General features: G+C 44.0%; 1 protein-coding gene across 2 annotated transcripts in view; it reads left to right on the forward strand.

Moving 5' to 3' along the window:
* Nucleotides 1-8,730, forward strand: part of LOC134610298 (zinc finger protein OZF-like) — a 35,651-nt gene extending 26,921 nt beyond the window's left edge. For both annotated transcript variants that reach the window (XM_063453243.1, XM_063453244.1), the window contains 2 exons: nucleotides 6,199-6,277; nucleotides 7,238-8,730. In XM_063453243.1, coding sequence (XP_063309313.1) covers nucleotides 6,199-6,277; nucleotides 7,238-8,400 — 1,242 coding nt within the window. In that variant the 3' untranslated portion in view covers nucleotides 8,401-8,730. The remainder of the gene's footprint in view (nucleotides 1-6,198; nucleotides 6,278-7,237) is intronic.
* The last annotated feature ends 5,445 nt before the right edge of the window (nucleotides 8,731-14,175 follow it).

Genomic DNA, 14,175 nt, shown 5'->3' on the forward strand with positions numbered 1-14,175 from the left:
ACCCCAGGCAAGACCCCCGCAGGCTCACCCCCCTTTATCTCAAAAAGGGGAAACAGGCAAACAGTTCAAACACACCCAGGCAACAGATAGACTAAATGCAGGTAAACAAGTGAGTAACGAGACACCGGGCAAGATTTTACCTGTCTTTGATGTCCTCCCGGGAAGCAGTCACAGACACGTGGACGGGTCAATCAAAGGGGCCGGAACATACCGGTGGCTCTGCAGAAGTCTCTACCGTGTACCTGGAGGTGATCAGTCTCCTTTCCTTCCCCCTGGATTCCTCCGTCCAACAGTGTCTTCCTTAGGACGGCTCACCGGCCAGACATAGCCCGGTGCCCCACGTTGGGCGCCAAGTTTGTTATGGTACTTTTTGCAGTAAACCAAAATGTTTAAATGTCTATCTGTTCCTGTCCAAATTAAGAAAATTGAATTGCGTATATACGCTGAAGTAATTAAGTCTGACACACGGAGTTCAGGTTAAAATAACTTCGAGAAAATTTATTGGCAAGTGAAGCAAAGCGGGCGCGCAGGCCCTTTTAAGAGACATTTTACGTCATCATTGATTATCAATATATTAGTGAATAAACATCATTAATTGGGTTAATTGTTAAGTGTCTGAATTAGTGTCCACCTATCAGTATAATTAATTGGCTCAAAAACTAAGTGGTTAGTCCCGTGCCCACCCACCAAGAGGTGGTATTATTTTGGACACGGGTGGGGACAAGGGGGTTTGGAGCGTCATTTTACACGGTCAGTGATCTCAGATCTCGTGGCCAGGTGCAAGGTCTCTTATGAATAGAACATTTCATTACTACTGTGTTCTCATGGCCTTCAAATTATACTATGTTGCGAGTTAGGGGAAAGTCAGCAGTTCCTGAGTTAGTCATGTCTTAATAGAAAATCTTTGTCCATCAGTCTTTGTCCATTGTTAGATGTGCTGGGAAATTCTGTCATGTAATGTAGTTTTAAAATGAAGAAGTTAGGTTATGAGGACAAAATGGAGGAATGAAGAAGTCAGGTTAGGAGGACAAAATGGAGGAATGAAGAAGTCAGGTTAGGAGGACAAAATGGAGGATTTGTCACGGTATGAGATTAAAATGGAGTTAGTACAATAATTCAATACAAGTGCAATAAAGATTTTTAATAATTCTACATCAACTTGCACAGCCTTCCATAAACACTCCCTGTAAAGAGAGGGCTATTTAGGCTGTCTTTATTGCAAGTTCTGTTTAATTAAGATTTTCTTATCCCCTGCTATGTTATTAGCTTGCTAGACCCTGCAAGAGCCTCCTGTATGTGATTAAAGTTCAATTTAGAGATTGAGATTCAATTATTTAAGGTAAATTACATCTGTTTGAAAGTGAAACCAGTATTTTTTTTCATGCAGGCTCTGTCAGTAATAGCCGGGGGAGGTGTGGCTAGGGCTGCATAAACAGAAACAAAATGATTTAACTCCTAAATGACAGTAATTGAGCAGTGAAATTGCAGGGGAATGATCTATACACTAAAACTGCTTTATTTAGCTAAAGTAATTTAGGTGACTATAGTGTTCCTTCAACCATCTGTCTGCTTAAACTTTGAACATTAAAAAAAAAAAATTGACAGATTGCTTTGAAATTACGAGTGAAGCCATATGCAATGTGATATGTACAAATGCAATATCTAAGTGCATTCCTGCTTAAAGACATTGCATTTATTCATGTATTAAGCCTGCCTTTAACATTGATACCTTGACTTATAAACCTTTACCAGCTGGGGATTAAAATGTGTTCTTGTACCAGCATCCATTTAGATACTTATGTCATTCCAGACTGTTGTACCGGACACTATAACATCAGCAGAACATATCAGAAAGGTTCAGGCGCTGTTTGTGTGGGAGCCTGTGGTTTTCCACAAGATGCTCAAACAGTATCTTTTTCCTGTCCTTTCACTACCCTTAAGAGGTAATTTTATACAGCGTTTGAGAAAAAAAATATATTTTGTTTGCATATTAAAGGGACATACATTACTTGACAATTATTATTTTTTTAAATTAGCAAGGAAGGGGCGTGGCCTGACTGGGAAGCTGTACAGTCGCACATGATATGGGCGCCTGGGCCTGAATATCGGCTGAAATCAGGGGCAATCTGTGCCATCCTGAACCCTAATCTATCACAAATTGCTATGCAGAAGCTGACGACCTGGGGGATACCCCACAAGCCTGGAATACCTGCCGGAATGACCGACCTGAGGCCTGGGGCCTACACCAAGCAGGGCAGAGGAGAGACGGCCGCTCTCCCGGCCCGCACACACACGCAGCACCCGCAACGCAAGGCTGCCACCCCCCCCCCTTAGGACCGGTGGGGGTTATCCCGGTCCAAATAGCCTCGAACAACGTACCTCTGTGGACCTCACACGCAGAAACCAGACCCAACCATGCACCATGCCTGGAAGCACCCAGCCACACAAAAATGGCGGACGTGCAGCCGGGTGGAGGAGAAAGGCCAGCGGAATGCAGCCCCAGCACAAGCGACTTACTTACCAGCCGCCTGAACGACCTGTTCACAGCCTTCTGGGCACGAATTATGGCCCGGCAAGTGGCAGAGCAGCAGCAGGAACGGGAGAGCAGGAGAATGGGGGGCCAACTCGACAACGCCGACCGAAGGGGGACTGGGACACCCTCGGGCAAAGCCTTAGTAAAGCAGCCTACAAAACGAGATGATAGCCCATCTGGGCCGACGGCCATTGAGGGAACAACCCCAGTGCATCAGCCACACAGGCGGAGACCGGCCCGCCGAAGGCGACGCAACACCAAGGCCTCCAGACCTGTCCCGATGGGGAAGGATCCGGACCCTAGAGGTACCCGAATCAGTGGACACAGGATGCCGGCCGTGCTACCGGCCCGGAGCTGGAGGGCGAAACCAGACATCTCCCGGCGGACCGACTACCAACGGGAACCCCCAATGCCGCAGACTCGGTTCCCACCCAAAGGAAAGGGGTGACTACACAGCAGGCAGGCGGCCAGCACCATGCTCCTTACTGAACGCTGCCCGGCCACCTGGTGACTATATCCATGCTATCTCCCTCCCTCCCTAACCCCCACATACATAAGCTATCAGGCTTACCACCATATCCACTGGGCTGCAGCTTAGACCAGCTCTAAATACCACTCTTGCCTGATCCCCTAGTACAAGCGAGAAAACCCACTCACGTAACACCCACAGAGGTCCATTAATCTTAATAGTTTAAAAGCAATGTGTAAGCATGTTTCATTAATCTCTCTCAGCATGATTGAACTCTATGCAGCAAATCACCACTGTTCACCCTACTCTATATCCTACAAGCATGAATATACATCTAGATATTATAACTATATAAAAAAGAGTGCAGAGATTCAGACATGTGATGCTGTTTAATGGTTGATATTTTCTCTTGATACCTTGCAATGTCTATGTTCATTTGTGTACTTTGCAAAGCACTACAAAAATAAAGAATTTAAAAAAAAAATTAGCAAGGAAACACTTCTAAACAAATATACAAAGCAAGAAAACCGTTGAAACGTATGTAATAAACATTCATAAACTTGGTCAGCTTGTATTACTGGGCACGCCTCACAGCTAGTGAAGTTTCTTCAGCTGACCCTCCCACTTACCCATCCGTCTCAATATCAGACCAGTCCACTAATGATAGATATAGGGCATCACCAGGAGAGAGAAACCAGATACTGGAGCCTGCTCTGCATAAATCACACTGATCATACGCTCTTTCCTCTCATAATAAGGTTAAAGGACCACTATAGGCACCCACACCACTTCAGCTCAATGAAGTGGTCTGGGTGCCAGGTCCATCTAGGATTAACCTTTTCTGCTGTAAACATAGCAGTTTCAGAGAAACTGCTATGTTTACTTTAGGGTTAATCCAGCCTCTAGTGGCTGTCTCGTTGACAGCCGCTAGAGGCACTTCCGCGCTTCTCACTGTGATTTTTCACAGTGAGAAGACGCCAGCGTCCATAGGAAAGCATTGAGAATGCTTTCCTATGGACAGGCTGAATGCGCGCACTGCTCTTGCCGTGCATGCGCATTCAGCCGATGACGGCGAAAAGGAGGAGGAGAGTTCCCTGCGCCGAGGGAGCCCGGCGGGGGAAAACAGGTAAGATTTAACCCCTTCCACCCGGCGGGAAGGGGGCCCTGAGGTTGGGGGGGTACCTAGAGACCCTATAGTGCCAGGAAAAAAAGAGTGTGTTTTCCTGGCATTATAGTGGTCCTTTAAGGTATCTTCCAACTGCACGTGTAAATCCTTTCCAGCATTCATAGGGATAGGGTCCCCTTGAGTTGGTGTAGAATGCATAAGCAAAAAAGCAGCAGGTAACTATAAAAAAAAAAAAAATCATATTTACCTGATTTTATTTTTCAGCCTGTAAAGTGAGTCAACTAAAGATTTTGAATGAGGTGGCCATCTCAAAGTGATGTATGTGGTGACATGCTGGTTTTATCTATTACTCCACTTATTCTACCATTTATTTATTTTTTATTACTGTATGCCTCAATCATAATCTATCATTTCATATTTATTGTCAGCTGCTTATGAGCTTTTAACAGTGTTGACACACTTTTTCATTGTTTTCAAACACTTTATACCTTAAGTTAAGCAGTCGCGCTTAAAGAATACGATTTATTACAACCTAATTCCCTTATCCAGCTAAACAGCCAATACGATTCGATATGACAGCTGACAACAGTTCTCAGCAAATCAACGAATAACTAGAAAGTGAAAACAAACACTACATATATCAAAAATAGCATAGTATTATTGGGGGATTATAGTGCCCACTATGCACGTAATACAAGGTTATAGGATTAGCCACTGATAACTTTGCAATTACATCACAGTATGAAAGTTATCATGTTGTGTTAAAGGACCACTATAGGCACCCAGACCACTTCAGCTTAATGAAGTGGTCTGGGTGCCAGGTCCATCTAGGTTTAACCCTTTTTGCTGTAAACATAGCAGTTTCAGAGAAACTGCTATGTTTACCTATGGGTTAATCCAGCCTCTAGTAGCTGTCTCATTGACAGCCGCTAGAGGCGATTCCGCTCTACTCACTGTGATTTTCACAGTGAGAAGACGCCAGCGTCCATAGAAAAGCATTGACAATGCTTTCCTATGGACTGGCTGAATGCGTGTGCAGCTCTTGTCACGCATGCGCATCCAGCCGATGACGGCGAAAAAGAGGAGGAGAGTTCCCCATGCCGAGGGAGCCCGGCAGGGGGAAAAAGGTAAGGGATTAACCCCTTCCACGCCCTAGAGCCTGGCGGAAGGGGGACCCTGAGGGTGGGGGGGACCTAGAGACCCTATAGTGCCAGGAAAACGAGTATGTTTTCCTGGCACTATAGTGGTTCTTTAACCCTGCAATCTCTGCATATTGATCTCAAGATCTTGTGATTTATGACAAAAGTAAAAGGAACACTACAAACCCCTAAACCTCTTCAGCTTGCTAAGTAATTTAGGTTACAAATGCATTTTCCCCTTGTTTTATGTATTTGTTGTTTTATTTTTCAAAGTGCCAATTTCAAAAGAAACCAGCACTTTTGTAAGTCCCTTTGGTAACACCTCCTAGTTGTCAACCAGACAGAAACAGAAGTAAGAGCTTCTTGTATAGAAGTGTTGATTGTATTGGTTTTCTTTGAGCAGATCTTGGTGATTGCTGTGCATGCTCCCTATGCTTCTCTATGATGATTGTGTTGATCTCGGTGGAGGGGGGTGGAGTGGAGCTGAAGTGAAAAGACAACAAACTCAACACTGGATTAAATGTAAATTACTTGGGTTTGGGGGGGGGGTTGTTTGTTTTTTTGAGGACACATTTGGAGGGGCCTTAAGTCTCAAATAGAAATGGAAAACGTCAAACCTTAGAAATAAATGTATTTATCGGATTTAAAGTTCATAATGATTATTCACTGGTATTATTGTCAGAAACCAGATGAAGGCATTTTTGGATTGTAATCATGTAGAAAGCAAGCAAACATGCAACGCCAAGCAAAGTTCAGAAACCATTATCAAATGAAACCATACAGTTGTTTGTGATTGAGACCCCTGTTTTGTAAGTCTACGGAGGCTATGCAGTTTTCCCTCGGTCAATGATTGCTTTGTATGATAAAACAAATTGGAAGAGAATGGTTCCAGACCCTGTTTCACAATGTTGTTTTCTTTTTCTCCATGGAGGAGGAGCAACATTTAGAAGATTACAGAGATCATTCTGAAGAAATAACAATGGAAAATCTTCAGCCTCTCAGCTCACTAGGCAAGTGAAGTTTCTAATTACTCGTCATGTGTAAAGCAGATATTCCCACTCTGATAAATCTTTCATTAGTAAGGAATTTTATCAATGGGAAAAAAACAAATTTAGTTTGGTAATTAAAGGGTTACTCAAAACACCATAACTACAGCAGTTTCTGTAGTAGTAATGGTGCCAAGAGTCCACTGACACCATCCCCTGGTAAGGACTCAAACAGCTTCTGTTTGTTTTCACACCTGGATCTCCTGGGTCCCCATGGTCCTCTGGGTCTTTATAATGTCAAAGTTATCATTCCACATTGGCTATAATCATTTTTGAGCAACTTTGCACTTCATTTATTGGCGGAGGATCAGAGAGCAGTAAGAGTCTCTGCTCCTTTTACAATTTTGCTGAACTGACCACAAGGTGATGCTGACAATTCTGTATGTGAACACCTACATCTCATTACACAAAGCAGTGTAATTGGGCAGAACTGCAAACACATAGTCCAAGTATAAGGTTAGGGACAGAAATAGATTGATTAGACCCAAGGCAACTTTCCAGAATAAACTGTCTTGATAATGCAATAGGGACATCTCTAATTCGAGTATTATTTTTGAGGCTACGTTTTTGCAGAATTAGTTGAGTTCTATATGACAAAGCTGTTGTAGAATGAGTCACTGGGCTAATTTTAAAATTGAAGAATGGGTGGCAGCTAAAAGTATACACATGATTTGGGTCCCTGTCAAAATAAAGTGGCATGGTAGTATATATTTTATTGAAAATAGAAATGTATTTCTGTGTGGGGATAATATGCATGGGGGGAGAGGTTATTTGTTTCAGTGTCATTTGGGATTGTGTCATTTTTTTTCTATCTGATATACTGATACTGGATTATTGCTACACACTTTTAGATAATATGAACTAATACTATTGACGTGAATGCAATGTTTTCCATAACTGAAAATGTTACTCTCTTTTAAATAGATTGTGCAAGCAAAGAATGTGGGAAAAAAATAAAGAATGGAGCCAAAGACAAGATATCAAATAAGCGAAACAGAAAACGTAGGTCTGAGCGTAATTTGGGAAAAGAATCTTCCTTGCATGATGAAGTTGAAGGAAGTCCAAGTTACTTATCTGCAGAAAATGCAGAAGATGATTATATTGCAATTATTATTAAGGAGGAATCCAGTTCATGTGATGAAGACAATATTACAGACCACGGCCTTTCTACACCTGCAGAACAGCAAAAATATGTATCTGTTTGTGTTAAAGAGGAATCCTCAACTGAAAAAGGCAAGCTCATAAACTCGGACACATCCATGAATCTTACACAAGCAGATAATACATTTGTTCATATTAAGGAAGAATCGGTATCGTGCGAAGAAGGAAATTCCACTGATTCTGACATTCTCGTACCTTCATTATTTACACTTACACAATCCAATAAAAATTTCAAATCCACACAGGAAACTCCTAATGTGTCCATAGAAAAATGTTCAAAATGTGGAGCAAATTTCAAAAAGAAATCAGATTTTATCTCTCCTGAATCAACACACAGCACCGAAAAGCTCTATAACAACTCGGAGTGCCAGACATGTAACTTGGATCGTATTAAAAAGGCAGTTCACAATAGAAAGAAGCTAGCTTGCTCGTTATGCGGGAAAGAATTTTCATATAAGTCACAGCTTGCTACACATCAAAGGAATCACACAGGAGAGAAACCGTTCTCATGTCCTGAATGTGGAAAATCTTTTACTTGGAATTCACATCTTGCAGCACATGTAAGAATTCACACTGGAGAGAAACCTTTTGCATGCTCGTTGTGTGAGAGAAGTTTTACTAATAGTGCAAGCCTTGTTGCACATCAAAGGTCTCATACGGGAGAGAAGCCATTCTCCTGTTCAATATGTGGGAAATGTTTTACAAATAGCACTTATCTTGTTACTCACCAGAGGATTCACACTGGAGAGAAGCCATTTTCATGTTCTGAATGTGGGAAATGTTTTACCGACAAATCTAGCTTTATTAGACACTTGAGAATTCATATAGGTGTGAAACCATTTTCATGTTCTACATGTGGGAAGTGTTTCATTGAGAAAGGGAGTCTTCTTAGGCACCAAAGTATCCATTCAAAAAAGAAACAATAAGTTATTTATCGTAAAATCAACAACTGATTTTGAATGTTTGAACTAATATTTATATAATATGAGTGATATATTTTTCATTTGTTTTCTCTAATGACCTTTGCCCACTATTTATTCATTTTTCATGACAGTTTATTTTTTCATGTTTATTTTTAATAAGCACCATAAGCCGTCTTGCATATGCTGTTTGAGGCCTACCTAAGGATTTGGGAGGAGGAGTATAATTATGAACTTATTTCTTGTGCATTTCAGTAAGGGGGTTTACCCCAATTCCCAATATCCTTTCTAGTTTGCTTCTTTTTTTAATGTTGCATACAGTTTTGGAGTAATGTATAAATATCACAAGTATAATATTTATACAATAGGTCAATACCTCTCAAAATGCTATGTAATCAAATCAAGCAATGCAGAAAGAAAACTTCTAATTTTGTGGTATTTTTATTTGTTTGTCATCTGAACAATATCTAGATTAGATGGTGAAAATAAACCAAGCAGTATGTGATTTGTGTTATACATACACGAATGTGTGTTAAATGCACACACTTACATGCCAACCTTCACCAAAAGAATGAAAATTGTCTCCCTTCCCCTTGAGCTGAAACATATCTGTGTTAGCTGTGAGGATGGAGGGGATGCAAAGTGGTCTAGTATGCAGGGATGTCCTTGGTATAGGAAGGAACAGAAAAGTCATGCACTACCGTGTCCAGCCTCCTTTATGCTCTCACTTAAATTTTTACAGTTCAAAGCCAGCCTGAAACTTGTGGAGGTGTATACTGGAGTGATTTACATTACAAAACCCTACATACCATGCAGTTAGTGGTGAATTCTGTGAAGTGAATGAACGCCTGGCATCAATGTAAAATGTTGGAGAGGCAGAGGGAGTTCAGAAGTGGAGAGAAATCACTGTGCTAGGCAACATGGCATTATTAACCTATTGCAGTGTAAAGCGTAACAGGCAGCTATAATTTTTTAAAAATTGTGCCAGGGCCTCCCACCCCATTCATCTTGCTACTCTAGGCTCAGGTCTAGTCATTCTATTTGATGATACGATCTTTCAGCCCAGTCTACCTCCACATTTATCTAAGACTTTTCTGTTTTGTTAGAGTTGTCATTAATGGTACATTTTCAAGCTAGACAGAGGTGGTAAATGGTGTCTCTCAGGTTTCTGTTCTGGAACCCCTTCTATCGAACATGTTCAGTAACATGTTAGAAATGATCTTGAAAAAAAGCATTAAAAGTCATGTTTCAGTGTTTGCAGATGACACAAAATTTTGTAAACTAATACAATGTGAGCAAGATATTACTTTGCTGCAGAGGGAGTTAGACTGGAGGACTGGGCACTCAAATGGCAGATGAAATTTAATGTAGAAAAATGCAAAGTTATGAACTTTGGGGTAAATAATGCACAAGCAACTTGTACTCTAAATGGAAGTGAATTAGGGATAACTACAAACGAGAAGAATTTGGGAATTGTTATAGACAACAAACTAGGCAACAATGTGCAATGTCAATCAGCAGTGGCTAAGGCCAGTAAGGTAACGTCATGGATAAAAAAGGACATTGATTCCTGGGATGAGAATATCATTTTGTCTCTTTTATAAATCACTGGTAAGAGCACACCTTGAAAATGCTGTGAAATTTTGAGCCCCTGTTCTAAAGAAGGATATTATGGTACTAGAAAAAGTGCAGAGGTGGACTACAAAATTAATAAAATGAAGAAAGGTTAACAAATAGTGATGTCGCGAACATAAAATTTTCGATTCGCGAATGCGAACTTCCGCAAATGTTCACGAACGGGCGAACCGCCATAGACTTCAATGGACAGACTAATTGTAAAACCCACAGGGACTCTTTCTGGCCACAATAATGATGGAAAAGTTGTTTCGAAGGGACTAACACCTGGACTCTGGCATGCCGGAGGGGGATCCATGGCAAAACTCCCATGGAAAATTATATAGTTGATGCAGAGTCTGGTTTTAATCCATAAAGGACATAAATCACCTAAAATGCCTAAATTGTTTGGAATAACGTGCTTTAAAACATCAGGTATGATGTTGTATCGATCAGGTAGTGTAAGGGTTACGCCCGCTTCACAGTGACAGACCAAACTCCCCGTTTAACGCACCGCAAACAGTCCATTTGCACAACCGCAAACTCCCCATTTGAACAAGGTTGGATACCAAGCTAGCCATGTCCCGTTCCTTGTCCTCACTGATGTCATTGAAGGTCTCTCTTCAATGACATCAGGAAGCGGGAGATGGAAAAAGATGCTTGGTCGGTCCTCCTACTTCAAATTTGGGGCACTGCGCGTGCAATCTAATGTGCCACCAGAAAGGAGTGGTGTGTTAAGTAGTCCCCCTCATCTCAGGCCTTTTTTAGTCGAATGTATCGCCCACTGTCAGTCCCTTCGGGATCCATCCCTCATTCATCTTAATAAAGGTGAGGTAATCTAGACTTTTTTGACCTAGGCGACTTCTCTTCTCAGTGACAATACCTCCTGCTGCTCTGAAGGTCCTTTCTGACAGGACACTTGAAGCGGGGCAGGCCAGAATTTCTATCGCAAATTGGGATAGCTCAGGCCACAGGTCAAGCCTGCACACCCAGTAGTCAATGGGTTCATCGCTCCTCAGAGTGTCGATATCTGCAGTTAAGGCGAGGTAGTCTGCTACCTGTTGGTCGAGTCGTTCTCTGAGGGTGGACCCCGAAGGGCTGTGGCGATGCGTAGGACTTAAAAAGCTCTGCATGTCCTCCATCAACAACACGTCTGTAAAGCGTCCTGTCCTTGCCGTCGTGGGAGGAGGAGGATTACTTTCACCTCTTCCCCTGTTAGATTCCCGTTGTGCTGTGACATCACCCTAATACGCTGTGTAAAGCATACTTTTTAATTGATTTTGGAACTGCTGCATCCTTTCCAACATTTCAGGCACTTTCTGCTTATACCGGGGGTCTAGTAGCGTGGACACCCAGTGCAGGTCGTTCTCCTTCAGCCTTTTTATACGAGGGTCCTTCAACAGGCACGACAGCATGAAAGACCCCATTTGCACAAGGTTGGATGCCGAGCTACTCATGTCCTGTTCCTCGTCCTCAGTGATCTCTCTGAAGGTATGTTCTTCCCCCCAGCCACGTACAACACCGCGGGTACCAGATAGGTGACAGCGAGCACCCTGGGATGCCTGTTGTGGTTGGTCTTCCTCCTCCTCCTCAAAGCCACATTCCTCCTCTGACTCCTCTTCCTCACAATCCTCTTCCAGCGTTGCCACGGGTCCAGCATTCGATGCTGATAAGGCTGTTTCTGGTGGTGATGGTGACCACAACTCTTCCTCTTCACGCTCATCTACGGCCTGATCCAGCACTCTTCGCAGGGCACGCTCCAGGAAGAAAACAAATGGTATGATGTCGCTGATGGTGCCTTCGGTGCGACTGACTAGGTTTGTCACCTCCTCAAAAGGACGCATGAGCCTACAGGCATTGCGCATGAGCGTCCAGTAACGTGGCAAAAAAAATCCCAGCTCCGCAGAGGCTGTCCTAGCACCCCGGTCATACAAATACTCGTTAACTGCTTTTTCTTGTTGGAGCAGGCGGTCGAACATTAGGAGTGTTGAATTCCAACGTGTCGGGCTGTCGCAAATCAAGCGCCTCACTGGCATGTTGTTTCACCGCTGGATATCGGAAAAGTGCGCCATGGCCGTGTAGGAACGCCTGAAATGGCCACACACCTTCCTGGCCTGCTTAAGGACGTCCTGTAAGCCTGGGTACTTATGCACAAAGCGTTGTACGATCAGATTACACACATGTGCCATGCACGGCACATGTGTCAACTTGCCCAAATGCAATGCCGCCAACAAATTTCCGTTGTCACAAACCACTTTGCCGATCTCCAGTTGGTGCAGAGTCAGCCACTGATCCACCTGTGCGTTCAGGGCGGACAGGAGTGCTGGTCCGGTGTGACTCTCTGCTTTCAGGCAAGTCAACCCCAAGATGGCGTGACACGGCCATATCCGAGATGTGGAACAGTACCTGGGGAGCTGGGGGGGTGCCGTTGATGTGGAGCAAGACGCAGCAAGACGCAGAAGAGGACTCAGCTGAGGAGGTTATGGAAGAGGATGGAGTAGGAGGAGTAGAGTAGGTGGCAGCAGGCCTGCCTGCAAGTCGTGGCGGTGTCACCAACTCCTCTGCAGAGCCACGCATTCCATGCTTGGCAGCTGTCAGCAGGTTTACCCAATGCAGGTGCATTACCTGCATACCTGCCCTGACCATGCTTTGCAGACCAGGTATTAGTGGTCAGATGGACCCTTGCCCCAACACTGTGTGCCAGACATGCCATTACTTCCTTTTGCACAATCGAGTACAGGTTGGGGATTGCCTTTTGTGCAAAGAAATTTCATCCGGGTACCTTCCACTGCGTTGTCCCAATAGCTAAAATGTTTTTGAATGCCTCAGACTCCACCAGCTTGTATGGTAAAAGCTGGCGGGCTAAGAGTTCAATCAAGCCAGCTGTCAGACGCCGGGCAAGTGGGTGACTTTGTGACATTGGCTTCTTACGCTCAAACATGTCCTTGACAGACACCTGACTGTGGGCAGATGAGCAGGAACTGCTCAAGGCGAGAGACGGAGGGGCGGATGGTTGAGAGGGGGCAAGGAGGACAGCAGTGGTTAACGTGGCTGAAGATGCTGGACCAGGAGGAGGATGGCGGATTTGAGTTTGTGTGCTGCTTGTACTCATGTGTTGATTCCATAGGCGTTTGTGATGTGCGATCATGTGCCTTCGCAAAGCAGTTGTACCTAGGTGGGTGTTGGACTTCCCACGACTCAGTTTCTTTTGGCACAGGTTGCAAATGGCATCGCTGTTGTCAGAGGCAGACACACAAAAAAAATGCCACACTGCTGAGCTCTGCAATGACTGCATGCTGGTGGTGGCAACAGCATGCGTTGATTGGCATGCTGTCTGGCTGACCCCGGTTTCCGATGCATGCTGTCTGACTGTGCCACTAGCTCCTTGCGACGACCTCCCCCTGCTTCCAACTCGTCTCCTCCTCTCTGTCTCCCCATCTGAACTTTCCCCCTGTTCTTCTTCTCTTCTAGCGTGCACCCACGTGACATCCACGGACGCATCATCATCATCAACCGCTTCACTTGTATCTGACAACTCAGCAAAGGAAGCAGCAGCGGGTACAACATCATCATCATCACACCGTACGTGTGTAATGCTGCCTGACTGAGACATATCCCTGTTATCTACATCCTCTGGCAATAATGGTTGCGCATCACTAATTTCTTCCAACTGATGTGTAAATAACTCTGACAGATTAAGTGAAGCGGCTGGGGTGCTAGTGTTAGTGGTGGTGGCAGGCGGGCGAGTGGTAACTTGAGAGGTGCCCGAAGCTAAGCTGGAGGAGGATGGTGCGTCAAGGTTCCGAGCGGAAGCTGTAGAAGATTGGGTGTCCTGTGTTAGCCAGTCAACTATGTCCTCAGAACTTTTCAAGTTTAGGGTACGTGGCCTCTGAACACTGGGCATTATTCTAGGGCCAAAGGGAATCACAGCACCACGACCACGACGGCCCCTGCGGGGTGGCCTGCCTCTGCCTGTCATTTTTTTTTTTCGATTAGTGGTACTATGCGTGCAAGCTACTGTTACACCAGATATGAGTTGCACTGGTGTGACACTGTGCCCTGGCAGGCCCTGAAACGCACACTCGTGAAGGAAACTGACTGCTATTATATTACAGTCCAAAAAGTTTTTTTTTTTTTTTTTAAATGCAAGCTATTGGGACACCAGAT

Source organism: Pelobates fuscus, chromosome 5 (genome assembly GCF_036172605.1).
Source record: "Pelobates fuscus isolate aPelFus1 chromosome 5, aPelFus1.pri, whole genome shotgun sequence".
Classification (NCBI taxonomy): domain Eukaryota; kingdom Metazoa; phylum Chordata; class Amphibia; order Anura; family Pelobatidae; genus Pelobates; species Pelobates fuscus.